Source organism: Panthera pardus, unplaced genomic scaffold (genome assembly GCF_024362965.1).
Source record: "Panthera pardus isolate Hobbes unplaced genomic scaffold, ASM2436296v1 HiC_scaffold_6, whole genome shotgun sequence".
Lineage (NCBI taxonomy): Eukaryota > Metazoa > Chordata > Mammalia > Carnivora > Felidae > Panthera > Panthera pardus.
Window position 1 is genome coordinate 37,686,937 of NW_026526991.1, and position 20,731 is coordinate 37,707,667.

Consider the following 20,731-nt stretch of genomic DNA (forward strand, 5'->3'; position numbering starts at 1 on the left):
AACTCTGGATTTCAGCTCAGGTCATGATCTCACAGTTCCTGGGTTCGAGCCCCATGTCAGACACCATGCTGACAGTGCAAGCCTGCCTGGGATTTTATCTCTCTCCCTTTCTCTGACACTTCCCTGTTCCCACTCTCTCTCTCTCTCTCCCTCAAAATAAATAAATAAACTAAAAAAAAATTAAATATGAATAGGAAGATGACATTGCAAGACTTTATGAAGTTGTATGAAGAAACAGTATAATTTGGAGATACAGACAAAAGTGATATTTATTTCTTATCTGACACCTGCAAAAATATTGATTCTTCTAACTTTGTTTTGTGAAAACACCTTTCATGGTAAGCAGATTTAAAAATCCTTGAGTGTCTTCAGTGCTACAAATCACATAGTTCAATACTCTGGATAAATTGCCCGTTGTTCAAACTGTCTAGGCCAATTCTCAATCTTGCATTTATAACAAAGAATTGAATTCCCCTAGATCAAAAATCAATTCCATACTCTATAAAAGTTACACCTTAATTTAGAAAATAAAACTATTTAATTTAAAATATAGTTTTATAAAATTGTATTAAACCAACTGATGTTTGATCAAATACCTATTCATTTTAATAGGTTACTAAATCAATAGCAGCTTGCTTATGTATGTGAAAATTTCGGAAGAAATAGGGGCAAAGCATTTGACATTAAATATAATTAATATTTTTCTAGATTTGAACATAACATAGCTTTAAGGTACAAAGTACCCAAGTCTAATCCTTCAGGTACAGTTGCATTTTCAGTCAGTAATCAAACATTCTCAGGGCAAAAGAAATCTGCCACTATAGATACTTATTTTTAAGAGAGCAAATACCTTCGGCAGCCCTGTTGTTCCAGACGTGTAAAGAATATACAGCGGATGTTCTGAAAGAACAGGAACACAATCATGTGACTGTGCTTTGGCCATCTCTTCATCCCAATCAAGGTCACGACCTGGAGCCAAGGGAACGGTCTCCTGCACAGAAATTATACAGGAATATGCACTGAACAGAGGAGGTTAAGTCAGGAGAACAATGCAGACTGGCTAAATCTGTATTAGTCTGAGCATATGATTGGAAATCTAGGCCTATATAGCACTAACTAGCAGATTTAAGACTATATATTTCAAGGTCATGACTTAAAATAAATATTCCTAAAAAGTCCAACAGTTTGATGTTGGCTTCAACAAAAGAACATGTTTTATTCACATCTAAGGAAATATGTAAGAAATTCAATGTGATGCAGTCATGTTTTCATCAACAGTCAGAGCTTAACGAACAGAGGTTCATGTTTTCCATAAACATACATACACCATTAACTTTATAAACCAGTTTCTATTTTTATAACTTTTCTTCTTTTACTTTGGAACCAAAGTCTTCATAATACAGTATCAACTAACCCATTAAAATTTTTCTTTATATAAGGGCAACTTAGCACTAACACTGAGGCCATCTTTCCAAATGAGGAAACATTAAATCATTTTCAAGGGTGGAGGAGAAATCTGTTTTTGCTTTTTCAAGAACAAAATTAATTTTGAAAACTAATGAGTGTATGTGACATATCTAGAATGCTACCCAATTTTTCCCACAAGTCATTGATTAATATGGCAGACATGTTTGCTTTCTTTTTTGTTCCTAGAACTGAGCTCTGTGTTATAAACCTTATGATAATAGTCATGACTTAGAGACACCTTAAAAAGAATGAGACCTCTTTATTTAAGATGGTGCCAATGAAATAAGCCAGATAGATAAAGAGTAGGGAAGTGGCTTATGGGAAAATTATTCTAATGGAGGGTCACAGTTATGTAAATAGAATTAAGACTCAGTACATGTCTAATTATTTTCTGAAATGTTAACTAAACTCCAGATGACATACCAGAAAGTTTACATTTGGGGAATTTACTAATATAGGCTACACATTCCTCAGTGAGAGTTAGTAAGATCCACCACCTAAAATGTATGTAACCATTCATTTCATCCAGGTGATCCCTGGGTGAAGCCCAGAGACTCTGAGGGATTTAGAAAAGCCAGGCCACTTCCATTCTTCAGGGTCCTTAACATATTAATCGGGGTTGTAAAAAATGATCATATATTTAAATGAGTACATTTACAAAATAACACTTAAATATGATGTCACAAACAAAATGCCTCTGTGAATAAATAATAATAGATAACCATCAGAACAGAACTTCATGAAGATGAAGTTTAAGGCCCAATTGTCTTCTCCAGCCTCACTCTGATGCAGCTGGAATGTACCACTGAGATAAATAAAAATAGTTAACTGTAACCCAGTTGTATATTTCCACTTGTTTTTATGAATCAGATAAACACAACAAATTTCAAATTACCAAGCCTCTGACATTACAATCACAGACCCATAAAAAAATTATCACACCCTATAATGAAAAATGTCAACGGAGGATCACAAAAATTTTTACAGATGAACACAATGAGGACTTGAATGAATGGTTTTTCTTCAGGCTAAGAAAATCCTCTACAGGCATATGTAAAGAAGATTTGACAAAAGGAAGAGAGGGAAAATCAGCATTAGCTTCTACATCTGTCCATTTACTTCTATAGATGTGTCCTGTTATCGTTCTTAAAGAGTAATATTGGCAGAGCACCAGAGTTGACTGATGTGATATTCCTTTGATTCTGTCGTCGCCTGCCTGAGGCTTAGGAGTGGCAGCCAGGTTTTTACCTCCTTTGGCAAAAACGCAATCCTGGTTAATGAGACACACCGCAGAGCCTCATAATTTGTGTTTCTAAGCTGAAAGCAAATCCAGTCCATTGAGCTTAATTACTAACTAAACAGCAGGCCTACTATAAAGGACAGGAGACATCCAAAGCCCTCATCTAAAATAAAGACAAGTTGGGGCGCCTGGGTGGCTCAGTCGGTTAGGCGTCTGACCCTTGATTTCAGCTCAGGTCATGATCTCAGGGTTTGTGAGATGGAACCCCAATCAGGGCCCATGTTGACAATGTAGAGCCTGCTTGGGACTCTCTCTCTCTCTCCTTTTCCCTCTTTCTGCTCCTCCCCTGCTTGTATGCACGTGCTCTCTCACTCTTGCAATAAAGAAATAAACTTTAAAAATAAAATAAAGATAAGTCAAAATAGAGGGAAGAGCCTCAAGAAAAAGGGAAAGTATGCCATTTGGGGAGGGAGGGATGGAGCAGTGGGTCTGTACCTATTAGCAGGAAAGAGAAGAGATGTGCATTAGAAAAATCTGAATAGGAAACTTGCATACCCATATTCAGTGTGTTTACTGAATATGTAAACATATGAACAAGTAAAAGAAATAGTATATATCTTGTTGGGTAAAAGTCATCAAACCAAGTTCAAATTGTGGCCTCAATTATTGGCTGTGACTTTGAGCTATGACCTCTCCATAACTCAGTTTCTTCATCTGCAAAATGGGACCAGTAACAGCACCTACTTCATTCGTTTGTGAGAATTAAATAAGAAGTATTTGAAAGTACTTAGCTTTGGGCATAGCATAAATTCTTTACAAATTCATGACTTTCCGTATGTGTGAATGTCCCACACATACATGATTAGCACACACATACTCACAGAAACACCTGTGTGTATGTGTATGTGTTCCTACCTTTCCTCTAACCTCCTCATACCCCAAGCCTCTTTTATTGCTAACTTTGTATTCCTTAACTTAACAGCAACAGGCCTTTTTTTAAAAAAAAAATATGCTTGAGGGCATCTGAAAGAAACTCAAAATTCTTTGAGACAGTAAGAATATTAAAATCGTTGAGGGACGTGGTTCATAACCACAGACTACTAAAACTTTACACAGGAATTTAATGTGGTAATGGGAATTGCTAGGTGGTAATCAAAGTGACATAGCTTTAATGCTTTCTCTTCTTGTATCCTGTCATTTAAGCATTTTCTGCAGATAACCTCTCAAGAGTTCCATAACATTACACGATTCTTTGCACTCTTATAATTTTTCTTCTGCAAAAAATTGTAAACTGCTAGGAACCCAAGATGGTTCTACTATAAATTGCTGACACTCGCTTGGATATAGAAATAAGGTGATCATTAGATCAAATTTACTAGGAAAAGCACTGTAAACTACATTCATTTTTTGTATTATACTGCTTTTTCTTCCTTCATGGATCACAGAATAATTTATGTGCTTAGAATATTCATATTTTGTTCTCTTGAACATAGTTTTTATTTCTAGACTAAATGCCTTCTCTAAAGTTATTGAAAGACAAATTTTATATACAAATAATCATACCTCTCCACGAGGCAGGATAGCTGGGGGATCAAGCACGTAGTCAGAATGCATGTGTTCAGATCATGACTCTGACACCAGCTGGGCAAGTTATTTTATCGCTGTTCACTGAATTCCTCTTCCATAAAATAGGAATAATGCTATCACCCGGCTCACAAAGTTGTCAGAAAGATTTTTTAAAAACCATTCATTACCAGAATATCAAAAATCATATGGTAAGCGGCCAGTGTTTGTTAAAATTATCATTATTGTTATAATTTAAATTAATATATGGCACCACAATAGATTCTGCAGAGAATCCAATTCATCAACATGACATATTATTACTATATGTATTTCAATCTTATTGTTTTAATCCAGTTTTTAAAATTTTTTTAATGTTTATTTATTTTTGAGCGACAGAGAAAGAGACAGCGCAAGCAGGGGAGGGGCAGAGAGAGAGAGAGAGACACAGAATCTGAAGCAAGTTCCAGGCTCTGAGCTGTCAGCACAGAGTCCAATGTGGGGCTTGAACACAAGACCCGTGAGATCTGAGCTGAACTCGAATGCCCAATTGGCTGAGCCACCCAGGCGTTCCTAAGCTAGTTTTTTTCCATAAAGACAGAAAACATCATTCATACCTTTTTCAGTTTTTTGTTTTTTTTTTGCCAAAATTGTGACATTCAGGAAGTATATTAAATGGTGTATAAATCAAGTATTTCATAAGGTCAACACTAGAATAATCCTTAGTGCATCACCATACGCAAGAACCAAATTCAATATTCAGATTACCATATTTGGACGATTATAAATGAGAACATGATCTGGTTTGTGTTGTCCTAGTCTCAGTGCTTCTTCTAGAAGTGGTATGTATTCTACTCTCCGTCCGGGTTCAATCCCAAAGGATGCTGTAACAACCACCTTGGGCTACAATGGAAAAAATAACAGTAATTGAGAAAGTTTAACAACACCAATTAAGGTAATCCCAATATTTCAGGTGCAGATTGGCAATTTGACATTTCTAAAGAAATGTTTTAATGATTCTGTTCTCTATTGAATAAATGGCTTGAAAACAAAAAATTCATTTGTAAATGTTGTAGACCTAACGAATTCCACACAGATCTAACCTGTTTGAAACTACAAGTTCAGTGAGGCTTTGGGCTAGTGAGTATGAGCTGTTAAAAAATACTTCCCAGGGGCACCTGGTGGTTCACCTAGTTAAGCCTCTGACTTTGGCTCAGGTCATGATCTCAGGGTCATGAGTTGAAGCCCCACATCAGGCTATCAGCGCAGAGCCCGCTTGGGATCTTCTGTCCCCTTCTCCTCTGCCCCTCTCCCCCCAACCCTCAAAAATAAACATTAAAATTTTTTTAAATAAAAAATACTATCCAAAGAATTCATGAAACCAGATAGACTTGCCCTGAACCAGTGAGATGCAAACCTAGGGGCCCCTCACTTACTGAGACCTTTGTACCCGCTGGTTATTGTGACCTTGTAGTATTTCTCAGGTGGGGAGAGCAGCCAATTGCTATCAGGAAGCATTACTACATTTTTAAATGTCAGCATCTCTCCTTAAATGTGACCACAGAAAAAAGGGCTCGAATCTCTGATTTTTCTTTCGCGATTCTTTTCTCATTGCCAAATACTATATTTGTAATTTTGTTGTATTTTTCTTAAAAGGGCCCCCAAATGATTTAAGCTTCAAGCCCCACAAGCCTGAACCTGCTCCTTAAGATACACTCGGTAACTTCTCTTTACCTGACAACTTTCTAGTCTCCTTCAAGATATACAGAGATGTAGCCAAAAGGAGTCCCTGGAAGCTTAAGAAGTTAGGGTTAATCTCCATTCTGGGCAGGCCTCAGATGCCCTACTATATAGTCAAATGTTCCCTCAGCCACACACTGCACAGGAAGCTCTCTGAGGCCAAATCTGGATCCCATTTATCTCTTTGTCTTCTATGCCTGGTACAATGCTTGCTTGCCATATGGTAAGCTCTCAAATGTTTTTGGAACTGAACCAAAATTCTCATTAATTTGCAGAAACAAACATGTCTTTATTCTTTTAAGTACACTGTTTCTTCACCAAGAAATCCAAAGCAAAGGAGGCAGCTAATAAATTATTCAAGAGACAGATAATCAATCCAAGACAGTGCATCTATTCCTGAATTCTGATTTCTAGTTACAATACATTTCATCTAGGGAAGGTTTATATTATACCAAGTATATGCATATATCATTACTGTCTGCTTTTTGAATATCATTTAATATTCATGGAGCTGAGGCTCAGTGCAGTTACATAGCTTGCCCCAGGTTACAAGTAGTGGAATCAGAAAGAGGGCCAGTTTTGTCTGATTACAGAACCTGTCTCTTCCCACTATATCAAGCTACCTTTTAAAAGACACACACACACACAAAGGAAAGAAAACAAAAATAAGTCTTGTTTCCTTTTATTATATTTTTAAAGATCCAGCATTTGAATAGAATTCACATTTTACTATCTGTAATACTCACAAAAATAACTCCAGGCAATATTTCCTAAGATTAGAATTCAGAATAAATGAAAGTAAGTTCCATATCAAATTAAAAATATATAGAGAATATATCAAAACTTGAATAATTTAATAAAGTCAAAATTAGAACCTTCATCTTGAAAAAGAATCCTTTCTACATTTCTATTAACGGCCTTTTATTGGAGGCTCTATTTAGTCTAGACTGACTTGTTAGGGTACTGTACATTCTTCCCATCGTCAGCCGGCAACATAAAGCTTTTTCTTGAGCCAGTTTATTTGAAAATCCTGACATCAAAATCATTCCTGATTTCAATCATTCCTGAGTAATTCTATCCAAATATCTCAGATATATATCTCTATCTTCTCACCTTTAATTTGACCTGCTCAAAGGTCTTGCCCATAGGAATATACACTCATTGCCTAAGCTGCTTAACAAGGTTGTGTGTGTGTGTGTGTGTAATGAAAACTTAGCAAGTGATATAGTAAACATTTTATAAATCCTTATTTTTATGTATCTAAATTTCCCCACATCATATAAATTTTTTTAAAAAGAAAATAATATATCTCATTCTTTTATCCAAATGGTGTTAAGGATTTCTTTAGTTAAAAAACTGGAGTCTATACCTTCGTTGGAGAAGCCCCCAAATGCCCACTGGTTTCCAGGTCAGTGACTGACTGATATTTCCCCCTAGATTTACCTTCATAAGCACTAACTCAACAAGTTTAAAAAAGAGAGGGGAACAAATCTATCTAGTTAGTCCACAAGCCAGCTTCCTAGTTCTAATAACTGATCTATTACAAGATGAAGTCAGATATGCAAACCCTCACTGTCTATCTCGCACTAATATCAGATATTAGTTCCCTTGTTAGGAATGTCTCATCTCGGATTTATGGAACTCTGAAAGCCAACCATCTCTTACTCCCATAACGACCTTCCTTCCTTAATCTTCCCACTGCTATTAGTCTGCTGCACATTACCCAACACTTCACAAACAGATCACGTGCAAAATGTCTTCTTTCACCCTCCCCTCTTCCCCATTCACGTTATTTGCAAGACCTTCCTCCTCTTAGCATTGCCTACAACAAGACACCCACCTGCTCAAAAACGTTGACAGGTCAAGATCTACAGCACCCAGTTCAGACAAAAACTGACTTTGCAAGCTCACCATCTCTCCCTCTCTGGGCTCCTCAGTCTCTTCACTGTCCTCCAAATGAATTTTACCCTTTCCTCTCGAATGCTGGACTCATAGTCTTTTTTTCTTCTTTTGGATCCCCTGACATCATTCTCTTCAACTAGCTGAATCTTGGCCAAGATCTAACCCAAATCTCACCTCTAGGAAGTCTTCTTCAGCCACCCCAACTAAAAGAAATCACTCCTTCCTCTAAGTCAGGGGTCTACGGATGACAGTTGAGAGCCAAACTCTGCCCACAGCATGTTTCTGCAAAGCTTCACTGGGACACTGTCATGCCCTCTGCTTACGTAGTATCTAACGCTGCTTGTGTGCTACAACAGCACAGCTGAGTACTTGCTGCAGCCACGTGTAAACCACAATGCCTAAAACATTTACTATCTGGTAACTTGCCAGAACAAAGTTTTCTGACTCATAGAGGAACGATAGCTAACCTTTTTTTAAATGAGTACTATATACCAGGTACTGTGTTACGTGCTTTCAATGTAATATCTCAATCATCACTTCACAACAGCCTAATCAAGCTTGTTATCCTAGTACCCCCATTTGAAGATGTAACTCTACCCCTACTGGCACCCCTCTGAACCACTGCGTGGTGGTATACCACCATTCCTGGACGTGTGTAAATTATAAAACTTTAATATGCGTTCCATCCATTTGATAAGTATCACTCATTATCCGGATTTAAGGACAGTACCTGGCATATTGTGGGAAGTTAATAAATATATGGTAAGTGAATAAATTGATTATTAGTTATTTTCCCTGTATGTCTTATATACCCATATACATGGCAAGCTAACTTGAAAAGTATATACCTAATCTTCTATTTTACATCCCTCACAGCATCTAGCAAGATGTTTTTCACATAAAACTGACCCCAAAATAAAATATGGTGTGTGTGTGTATGTATATATACACACACAGTGAAATGCAAACCTATATATATATAGGGGCCCCTAGGTTTGCATTTCACTGTGTGTGTGTGTGTATATATATATATATGTAACTTTAAGTTTATATATGTATGTAAACTTTAAGTTTTGTGTGTATATATATATATATATGTAACTTTAAGTTTATATATGTATGTAAACTTTAAGTTTACATATATATATAAACACACACAGTGAAATGCAAACTTATATAGATATATAGGGGCCCCTAGGTTTGCATTTCACTGTGTGTGTGTGTGTGTGTGTGTGTGTGTGTGTGTGTATATATATATATATTTATATATATATATATATATATATAAAAACTTTAAGCATCTCATTGGAAAGGGGAATCTAGTAAGTACAGAGCACTTCCAGATGGTTCCTTCACAGATAACTATGGCTGTACTACACATAGCTACTACTTGATTTCTCCAAATAAAGCACTTACCTTTGCATGGTCAATACGACTACTTAGTTCTTTGGATGCAAATCCCCCAAATATGAGACTGTGGATGGCTCCTATTCTTGCACATGCCAGCATGGTATACATCGCCTGCGGTATCATGGGCATGTAGATAACCACAGTGTCACCTTTTTTGACACCATGCTTGACCAAAACACCAGCCAGCTTAGAGACCTACAACAAAATCATTACATCAGCAAAGTGTTTTCTGTGTTATTTCACTAGACTTCTAAGTTAAGACAGTAACACAAGAAGTTGATCATCCTCTTGGTAGTGGATTAAAGAAGCCTGAGTAACACATATTTGATGATGATGTGAGCTTAGATAGTGAGAGTAATAACAGTAATAACAAACAGTATGACAATAATTGACTATGAACCAACTTATTATTATTATGCCACATGAACTCTATGGCCTAAATTTGCTTAATTATTAATTCAGCAACATATTTAGTGAGCAACTATGATGTACCAGACACTGTGTTTAGAGTTGGGAACATAATGATGAAAAACAAGCACACAGATATATCCCCATGGAGCTTTTATTCTAAAGGGCAAATCTGTCAAGTGAACAGAAAAGTAAAATAATGGCAAATTTAGACCTACACTGGGTTAACTATTAAAAGAGACAAGAACATGTTAGGAAAGAAAACATATCATCTACTTATAAGGTAAGTAAGTAGATTCTGTTATTATTATTCTTATTTTAAATATAAGGTAGCTGAGACTCAGATATAATAAACAGCTAACTCAGAAGCAGAGAGGTAGTAAATACAGCCAGGATACCATCACAAATCTTTTGACCTCATATTCTTTGCCCTTTCTATTGCTTCGAGCCAATTATGTTTTCTTTATAGTTTTTTATACTAATTATCTATACAAAGTGACTGCCCTGTACATTGAGACCAAACATACAAACTTTGCTTAACTTTTAACATGTGTTTTGGAAATTAAAACAGGTTATGAAAAATACACCCAGACCTATGAAAAAGAAGTTCAACATTCTTTCACTTAAAAAATGTATATTGAGCACCTGTATATGGCAGACATTATTTTCTGATACACCAGTAAACAAAACAGGACAAAGATCTCTTATGGTTTAGCAGAAGAAATACAATAAACATAATTAGTAAGTGATCTATTATGTGAAAAGGTAGTCAGTACTGTTGGGGGTGGGAGAGCAGGACAAAGTGGAGGGATTGAGAATGCAGAAAATGTAATTCTCAGTGGGAAGGTGAGGGTAGACCTCATTCAGAAAGTAGCACTTTAGCAAGGAATGTAAAAGTTAAGAATGAGTGGAGTATACTATTTCAGACAAAGAGAACACCAGCACAGAGGTGTAAGGGAGATCATTTGTGATGTGATGGAGGAAAAGCAAGGAGACTAGGGAGCTGGAACAGAAAGAACAAGTGAGAAAGTGGTCGTAGATCAGGTCAGAGAGCTAACGAAAGGACTGTAGGGGTCCAGTGGGCAACTGGAAGGACCTTGGCTTGCCTTTGGATGTGGCTGCTCAAGGTAATGAACAGAGGAGACCTGAGACAAGGAATTGGGCCGCAGGGCTATTTATATGGATCCTTTCATTTTATTCTGCCTTTCCTACTTTTTCAACAATTTGAAAGGATTTGGGATCCTGATCATTCTTCCTTTTTCTCTTTATTCCCTTCCTCTGTGCAGAGGGGGAAAGATGTGGTCAAAATTAAGGGCTCTGGTGAAAGACAGAAAGTAACAGACAGCTATCTTAGTGTTTTATTCTCTCCTATTTGCATGGTATAATTTAGTGCTATTTTTTAAGAACTCAAAGCTGCCCAGCATCAAGTTATGAGAAAGATACACCAAAGTGATATAATCATGAACTTTAATTCTTTCTGGAGCTAAAGACCAAAATAAACACTGGAAGGTTCTATCCAAATCCTCAGTGTGCAATCCATGCAGAAAAGTACCATGCTCTGTGATCACATTACTGGGTATCCCATTTAAGCTACAGCACTAGGAGAGACCAATGAGAAGTCTGTCCTATTTACAGCTATAACTTCAACATCTTGAATAGTGCCTATTGCTGAATAAAAATAACCTTCAACCAACACCCAATCTAGTAGTTATTCAGTAACTTTATATTCTAGTCTCACTTCTCAATGTTGCTGAAAGATGTCCCCCAAAACTTTTCTGTCCTTTGAAAGAAATGAAATCAATGAATTCAAAAAAGTTTTTGAAAAAAAGATCTCAAAATGACCCAATGAGACCCCAAGAAGTATTTAAGTTGGAGTCATGTCACAGCTTCAAAAAAATGAGCCAACATATTAAATTAGAATGTTTCATATACAAATCCAGTTTTCCAGGTTCTCCTGAAAAACTGTCAAGTCTAGCAACACCGAGCCTGTGTTCTTGAATAACAACTATCAACTGAACCTGATGATCAGCTACTAGGTTGAGCTCACCATTCCTGGGGGCATTATTGGCAGAGAATTAATTTTTCTTTCCATCCTGAGTTTAAAATGTATTCTTCTACATCTTGTTTATTTTATATCATATGCTTAAACCATAGTTCTATAGCCATAAAGGTGTGATATATACTGATAATGAATTTTTTTCCCACCCACTTCTCCCACTTATGTTACCTACTTGGCTCCAGCATCTGAATTGTGAACCACTTCCCTGAATGAAGACAACCTTCAATAAATTAGGCTGCAGCAGGTGTGTACAACCACTAGATGGCGCCCATCTGGCCTTCTTAAACTGGCTTCCTGTAGCCATTCAATGTTTTGATACTGTGCTAACCACACCAGAGTTGCTCTAGAGAAAAAAAGCTATATGTGATCAACAGAGAAAATCTATTTTTCAGTAGTTTCCAGGGATAAATGCCGCTCCAGTAAAAGTTTACATTGTAAATTATGTAAATGATATGCATGTATGAAATTATATCGATATAAATGATACACATATATGAAATTTTACATATATATTTATATATATGAATGAAAACAGGGGAAAACATTCATTTCTGGTGAGATTTCTAATAAATATGCATATGGAAAACAAAATATTAACTCATTGCAAGAATGGACATTGGTTTAATATGAACATATGTGATAATATTTCATTAAAAAGTATTTCTTACTAATATTAAATCTAGAATTAGTTAATATGGGAGACCTAGAACAGAATACTTAGGTCTTACTTCAGACACAATACAATCATTTTGAAAAGAAGGGTGAGCAGCAGCAAACAGAGGAAAAATCTAGAAATCCCAGTCACCTGAAAGTTCATAATCGCTCAAATAAAGTGCTATGAAGCTTCAACACAAGGGGGATGTGATGATTGCTATTTCAGGGCTCGCCTTGCTTTTATTGACCTTCAGATGTAAAATTATCAAAGAGAAAGAAATTCTATATTCTTTTTGTTTAATGTTATAGTCTTATCCTACCATAGATATCTGAATGTAAATTTATAATTTCTATTGCTATCCAAAGGGAAAATATTTAACATATATCTTGTATAATTTATAGTTTCTCAACTATAGTTAAAGGAAAAGTTAAATCATGTGTAATTCACCCAATCCATATTCATTTTTGTACCTTCTTAAAGTTGTGTTTTAATTTGTAAACAATCTAATCATTTTATCACTCACACACCACCAAATTTGGTTTTTAGTCTGAGTTAAGGGCAGGACCTATGCTATGCAATCATGGTCAGGCCATGCCTCTCTGCTAGCATGATGATAACTGAGCTGTGAAGGAAGCCTGAAGAAACAAAATGAACACACATATTCATTTAGATACAACATTATTTGTTTCTTCCCACTAGAGACTATATGAATTAATCATTATTTTGGTACTAATTTAAAACCATTCTAACATATGAGTGCCCTGTTACTGACTCAATTTATACAGTATCAGCTATGTATACTAAAATCAAGTTTGCAAGTCAGATGCAAAAGAGGAAGACATAGTCCTTAAAGCAAAGCAATTCAGAGTCCAGGGAAAAATAATATGAATAAATAGTAATACCAACATAAGAAAATACAGTAACAGATATTTATGTTATATAAAATAGTATACACATGTATTTGGTTTATATGTAACACATGCTTATTTTGACACAAGTAAAAACTTTAAACTTTAAAATTATAAAATGAAAACATGCTCATATAAATAATAAAAAAGAATTTTATAGATTTTATGTATTCATTCTGCAAAATCTTCATTCACAAGCAGTCTGTGGGTTAGTATAGTTTCATGATCAAATGCCCAGGACACAAATATAAACATTAGGTGAAACTGACCAAACACTATGTTCTATAGAGCAAATTAGCACCTGCTTCACAAGCAGCAAGTGTGTCCATCTAAAGAAAATAATGTTTGTATGAGAAAGATAGAGCTGGTGTCCAAATTATAGCAAAAAGATAATAATTAGGGGCAATTTCAGGGCCATGTCAAAGAAAATTATATGAAAGAGAAGACACGAGGAAGCCTATTTTCAAGCTGCAGTGATGTCACCCTGCAAACCCTGGTCTAATCAATCACAGAAAATATAACTAATTGAAAAACCAATTATATTATCTGAGAAAACAGACTTCTTTTCCGAGGATTCTACTTGAAAAATATTCAGAAACCTTCCCTTAGTATGCTATATAAAACCACCCTGAAAAATGGGGAGCAAGCAGGGAATTTACAAGTAGCTGCTCTATAAAAGTTCGAATCAGACTTGTTTCAAGCCTAGTAGGTATAGCCAGAGATCCTAAATAAAGATATGCATATGGAATAGTTTCCACAAGGCACAAAGTGGTGGTATCCTTTAATTGCCCATGCAAGCAACTGTTGCTATCATTAAGGAGATTTTAAGCTAAAGGGGACCTATTTATTTCTCTCTTGGACCATTTGTCATCTCTTGACTTCCAATCTTGCCCACCACAGCTTCCTCTTTGGAGAAATCAAAGTGATGGAGCTTTCCATCATACTTAGAATAAAATACAGTCTTTATAATGGTGCCCAAGGTCCTATGGAATCTGACTCCCGGAGGCTCCCACAACCTCACCTTCTTCCACTCTCTTCTCATGGCGGGCCTCCGGGCACCCCATGGTGGTCCAAGTCTGTTCTTGTTCTGGGGCCTCTGTTTCACCTGATTTTCACACAAATGGGAACATGGTTGTCTCCCAGCCTGCATTTGGGTTTGTGTCACTGGGTCATCTCCTCGATGACAAGTAATTTTCTCTGACATACATCTAAAATGGCAGCCCAAGTCACTCTGTAGCATATTTTTCTTTACTTATATTGTATAATTTTTCATTTATGGTGTATTATCTTTTTATTCATAATGTAGCTCCCTAATTAGAATGCAACTTCCCTATGGGAAAAGATTATAATATTCACTACTGCAGTCTATGATGCCCACAGTAGTGCCATATAGATCAGGTGCCCTAAAAGTATGTTTTAATAAGTAAATTGACTCCATCATCATTCCAGTCCAGAAAAATGAATTCAAAACAGTCTACTGATTTTGTTAAGTTGACTTTCTAAAAGTCAGAGTTTAGCCACTCTGAAGATAATACAAATCATCTACTAAGAATCTATCAATGAATGATAAAAATAATCAGTTAAGCAAATGTAAGAATAAAAGCCATGAACCAGAATTTCAGGCTTGCAAGAAAGCCAAGTTAAGGTAAATGTTATAAGCAGAGTTTTAGCTGAGGCAGGATATAAACCTTCACAGTCAGGCAATGCACTAAAACAAGGAAATTTCTCACCATATTAAAAAATAAAAATTTCCCAGTGTAAAAAGAAACTCACAATGTGGAGGAGACAAGTGATATTTTTGGAAATAATTATTTCTCTCAGACAAGGATTACATTTTTCTTTACTTTTTAATGGATGAGTTACTATTCTTTCTATATAATATGAGAGTATGCTGTGAGGTCTGTATTAGACATTGTGTTGGTCTAAAAACAAATACATAAATAAAATATTAACTCTATCTTCAAGGGGTATTACTTTGGCCAAGAAATACGCTAATAAGTAGATATACTAACAAGTAATGTAAAAAGCAAAAATAAACCCATACATGGAGAAAGTTACAAATAAAGTGTTCTGGACTTCAAATCATGGTGAAATAGTTTCTGTTGTAGAGGGAAGTGAAAAGAAGTGAGGTTACACTTCAAACAATCTCAAAAAGTCTGCTGAGAAAATTCAAAGGGAATGGTTGCATTGTTATTTTGGTTGATGTAAAAATTTAATTTAGACATTTGTATTTTGAATACATGACTCTAAACATGGAAAAAGGAAGCTAGGAGATACTAAAATGTTGTTTTCTCATTTAATTAATTCCTATATTATCTATCAAATTGGTATAATATTTATTTTATTTACATGGAGTATTCTTAGAATCTAACAAATTTTATTAAGTTGAGAAGTTATTCAAAACAAACTTTTAGCTACAATTTTGATAAAAATGTAAATCAGTAGTTGGTGCCTACTCATGTACAACTTCACATGAAATACAAGCGTCTACTAAAACGTATTTTACAACATTGCATTATACAAAATAGCTCACAATTGTTTTTAAATTTTTTAATGTTTATTTATTTTTGAGAGAGAGAGAAAGACAGGGTGTGAGTGAGGGAGGGGCAGAAACAAAGGGAGACACAAAATCTGAAGCAGGCTCCAGGCTCTGAGCTGTCAGCCCAGAACCTGACACAGGGCTCGAACTCACAAACCACGAGATCATGACCTGAGCAGAAGTCAGATGCTTAGCCAACTGAGCCACCCAGGTGCCCCCAAAATAGCTCACAAAAATTAAGGCTTACGGGAAAATAAGACTTAACCAGACCACTCAAAAATCAACATAACTAGAACTCTAACATTCATTTAACATAATATCATGTTCAATAGATCATTTACAGCCTTAAACAGTGGAAATAACACTTCCTGTTTTAAGGTATTCTATCAGAAGGCATTCGCTTCTAAATATCCTTGCAAAGAATGAGCAGTCAAAATAGCACAGTGTAGACTTTATCATTAACGATTTTTAAAACAGGGGAGAATATTTTCTTAGCTTTAGATTCTGAAAGGCACTTAACTCAGCAACACTGGCGCTAAAGAATCTTCATCATTTTTTTCTTGAGGTTTTCAGATATTGAAAAGATATTCGCTTTAAATTGTGAGAAAGTCCCTGCAACTTGCTAACAAGGTAACAACAATCCAATAGGAGAATGAATGGGCAAAAGATCCAAATGAGCACTCCAGAAAAGTGAAACAAATGGCCAATAAGCACGGGTGAAGGAGCTCAGTTTCAGCAGTCATTAGGGAAAAGCAAATTAAAAGCACAATGTGATACCACCACACATTCACCCGAAAGGCCCAGATTAAAAAAGACTTGGGGTTGGGGGGGGGTGCGCCTGGGTGGCTCAATCGGTTAGGTGTCTGACTTCAGCTCAGGTCATGATCTCGCAGTATGTGGGTGTGAGCCCTGTGTCAGGCTCTGTGCTAACAGGTCAGAGCCTGGAGCCTGTTCTGGATTCTGTGTCTCCCCACCTCTTTCTCCCCCTCCCCTGCTCACTCACTCTCTCTCTCTCTCTCTCTCAAAAATGGATAAACGTTAAAAGAATTAAAAAAAGAAAAAAAAAGACTTGGGATTCTCAATGCCAACTATTGACAACTAGCATTCTCATACACTGCAAGGGGGAATGGTAAATGGGTACAACCAGTCTGGAAAACTATTACACGAAAGAATCTCATGAACAAAAAGTTGAGTAAAAAAAGCCAGACACAAATGAGTGCATCCTATTATTCAATTTATACAAAGTTCAAAAGCAAGGAAATGTCATCATGGACGGTGTATCAATGTCTGCATGATAATCCCATAAAGGCTGAATGAGAAATGACTAACATGAGGCATGGTAGGTGCTTCTGGGGGTGGAGATCTTCTGTCTCCTGATCCGGTTATGTGGGTGTGTTCTGTTTGTGAAAAATCCAACATGGTTCTGTGTACTCATCTGAATGTATATTACATTTCATTAAAAGTTGACAAAGTGGCATGTGAGAAAAAAACCTACACAAAACACTGTGAATGAAGTTCAACCTCAAACCAGCATCATTCACGGAATGATGATTCCAGCATCAAGCACGGAAAAGGTAATTCACCTTACAGAGACGTACTTTTTAGCAGAGCCGACTGCAGTACAACTGAAGTTCTTATTGCTTATTTAAGAAGCTTAAAGAACGAAAACTGCACACGCCCTGTTGCATTCTTTCCCCTCAACAAGGCAAGTGCTGGCAGGGCTGAATTTCTGCAGGTTCGGCACGTTTTTGCATTTTCAGTTCTTGCTTAAGAAAATGATGATGATGTGACAAAGAAATATCAGATTATCATACCCTGACATACTTCTGAGAAGATGGAAATCACACTTTGAAAAGAGCACCTTAAAGGGCAGAGCTGGAGAAAGGACTTCTCGTGCGACATGACCCTTGATTTCAGAGTAATTTTCTCCTCCAAATTACCCAAACTTCATAATTACAACCACCACTGTAATCATATTTCAAACAATTGCCTTCAGTGGAGATCATAGACACTTTCAGTTTGAATTAAATCAAGAAAATTTGGCACACTCTGGGCTTCCTCAATTCTCCCTGTATATATATATTCATGAAAATTTCTAGTGGTCACATTTTTATTTAGCAAATAAATAAAAATTCACAATTGTTTGAATACCAAAAATAAAATTAAAAAAATAAAGCAAATTCAGAGGTAATTCAAAATGAAATTAGAGATAGAGAAAACAAACTCAAAAAAATTAAAGAAGGAATTTCTTAAAATGATGAATACAGTATATAACATATACAGCCAAATACAAACAAAAACTCTCATACACACCCCTTTACTTTGCTGAGGTTTAATATAACCACTAACTTGAAAAGAGCTAGGGGCGCCTGGGTGGTGCAGTCAGTTAAGCGTCCAACTTCACCTCAGGTCATGATCTCGTGGTCCGTGAGTTCCAGTCCCGCACCCGGCTCTGTGCTGACAGCTCGGAGCCTGGAGCCTGCTTCAGATTCTGTGTCTCCCTCTCCCTCTGCCCCTCCCCTACTCGTGCACGGTCTCTTTCTCTCTTTCAAATGTAAATAAACATTTAAAAACTTTGTAAAGAAAAGAAAAGAGCTACCAAGAGAAGGACACAATAAGCATATATATTTCTCCTGGAATGCAGATCTGGGTGTAAGTGTGGAAAATTCAAAGAGGAAATATTCATCTTGAACTTCCAAGCCAAATGTAAATAGGCTACAATTCTTCAGAGATAGTAAGAGGTCAGAATTTGCCTAGAAAGAAGTTCAAGTTATATTACTGACCCAATTCAAAGATAAGAAGTTCCCACAATAAAGGAAGTTAGAGTCATTTAAAAATTTCAAATACAGTTTCATTCATTCCTTCATCATTGAACACATTTGCTATGTACCAGGCACTATTCGGTGAACAGAACAAAAACCCCTTCCCCTTCCTTCCCTGATGGAAAGTACATTGTAGAAGAGGAAACAGCACTAAAGAAGATAGACAAGTAAAATATAAACAAAGGTACTGAGTAATAAGTGGCAAAATTAAAAAGAAAGTGGAAAAGGAAGATCCGAAGTGATGTGCACATGGGAACATTTGTCTTCAATACGGCCAGGGAAAATCTCATTGAGAAAGTAATACCCAGGTCCTATGAACCATAAGATACCTGGAAGAAAACTATTTCCAGCAGAAGGTAGGTAAGTACAAAGTTGGGAGTAGAGCAAGCTGACAGTTGGCTTCAGGAGGCAGGGGGCTGGGGTGTGTGATGCAGTGGGGCTGGGGAGTAGGTCACCGGAGGCAATCATGCAGAAGCACAGGTCACAGTGGGGAGCGGCTTTTGCTTTTTTTCTTTCCATGCTCTCAAAATTAAGAACAAATCTGTAGTGCCACACTCAGAGTTCTCGAGAGTCTGGCTCATGGGAGTCCCATCCCCCAACCACTTGTGCTTTCTGCCAAAGCCACTGTGGAGGTGCTAGGATCTCCCTGCCCTGAAGATCTCTGGAGGTGCTATTTCCTCTGTCTGCAGGACTCTCCTGTCCACCACTTCCCTTCCCACTTTTGGTGGTTTGGCAATTTTAGGCACTGATTCTTCCAAAAAGTCTTTCTATGCCATATTAACGGTTGGCTGAACTGCATGTTTTCCCATGTGTTTCCACAGAATATACTACTACCCTCGAACATCACCCTGATCGTGTTTATACGGGTTGCTTAGCTCCTTAAAGTTATGGAATGGTGCATTTAGCTTGTATCCCTTGTTCCTAACAGGGTTTGGCATACAAAGTCAATGCTTGTTGAATGAATAAAGAATGGATCTTGAACAAGGTTCAAATCACTATACAAAAATCTTAATAAAGGGTTGTATGAACTCTCAGATCTACATAAAAAATGAAAGTTTCAGAAAAGCTCTACTTCTGAATCATTCAGATCTTTTATGTCACTGAAACAATTTAGTCTAACATTTATCCGTCCGCTAATTAAATAAGAAATGCTAACTAACTTAATCAAGTTTTACATAGCCAGAAACTCCCAATAGAAATGAGATGGGGGAGGTTAAAACAAGTTAAAGTACAAAGCCACTTCTCTTTGTTTGTTCTCAATGGCATTACCATTAAATCTTTCTTCCTCTGTCTTCTCTACTTAATAAAATAAAGGCCACAGGGAACCAGGAGCAGGTAATCAAAGTCAAGCACAATGCCTCCCTCTTTCCTAACACTTCTTCCTTTAGTACTTTAGAGAAGAAAAGCCTGGGGAATCAGAAGCTGTCAGCAGGTGAGAGAAACAGGCCTTTTAAGTACTTTGATGTCAGGCTAAACCGAAACCAATGAACCAGTACAAACCTCAAAAGGGTCTAAGAGTCCAGACTCCATATTAGAAAATCAAGATGGGTTAGCAGAAATGCTTCTAAGCAAAATGTGTATTTATCATATACACTCATACAATTGACTAAAAAAAAAAAAATAGAAAATGAGCAAATTACCTAACTCTTCTTATTTTATGTTTCTCTAAGGCTTTCTCTTAGTTTTTCTTCAGTTTTTTTTAATGTTTTTATTTATTTCTGAGAGAAAGAGAGTGTGCAAGCGGGGAAATGCAGAGAGAGCAGGAGACACAGAATCCAAAGTAGGCTCCAGGTTCTGAGCTGTCAGCACAGAGCCCAACATGGGGCTAGAACTCACATACTGTGAGATCATGACCGAAGCTGAAGTTAGATGTTTAGCCGACTAAAGTCTTAGGTGGCCCAGGTGCTCCTAAAGCTTTCTTGTTGACTCTGATGTTTGGTTATGAATCAAATTCAATATTGGCATAGATAATACTGTGTAATATACAAATAAGCTTCCTAATCTGTATACTAATTAAG

The 20,731-nt window shown here is 36.6% G+C and overlaps 1 protein-coding gene across 1 annotated transcript in view; it reads right to left on the reverse strand.

The window, feature by feature from the left end:
* ACSS3 (acyl-CoA synthetase short chain family member 3) overlaps positions 1-20,731 on the reverse strand; it is a 153,632-nt gene that overhangs the window by 96,228 nt on the left and 36,673 nt on the right. The window contains exons 3-5 of the mRNA XM_019455239.2: positions 9,329-9,517; positions 5,039-5,173; positions 851-991 (exon numbers count right to left, since the gene is read on the reverse strand). Of these exons, the coding sequence (XP_019310784.2) occupies positions 851-991; positions 5,039-5,173; positions 9,329-9,517 (465 nt within the window). The remainder of the gene's footprint in view (positions 1-850; positions 992-5,038; positions 5,174-9,328; positions 9,518-20,731) is intronic.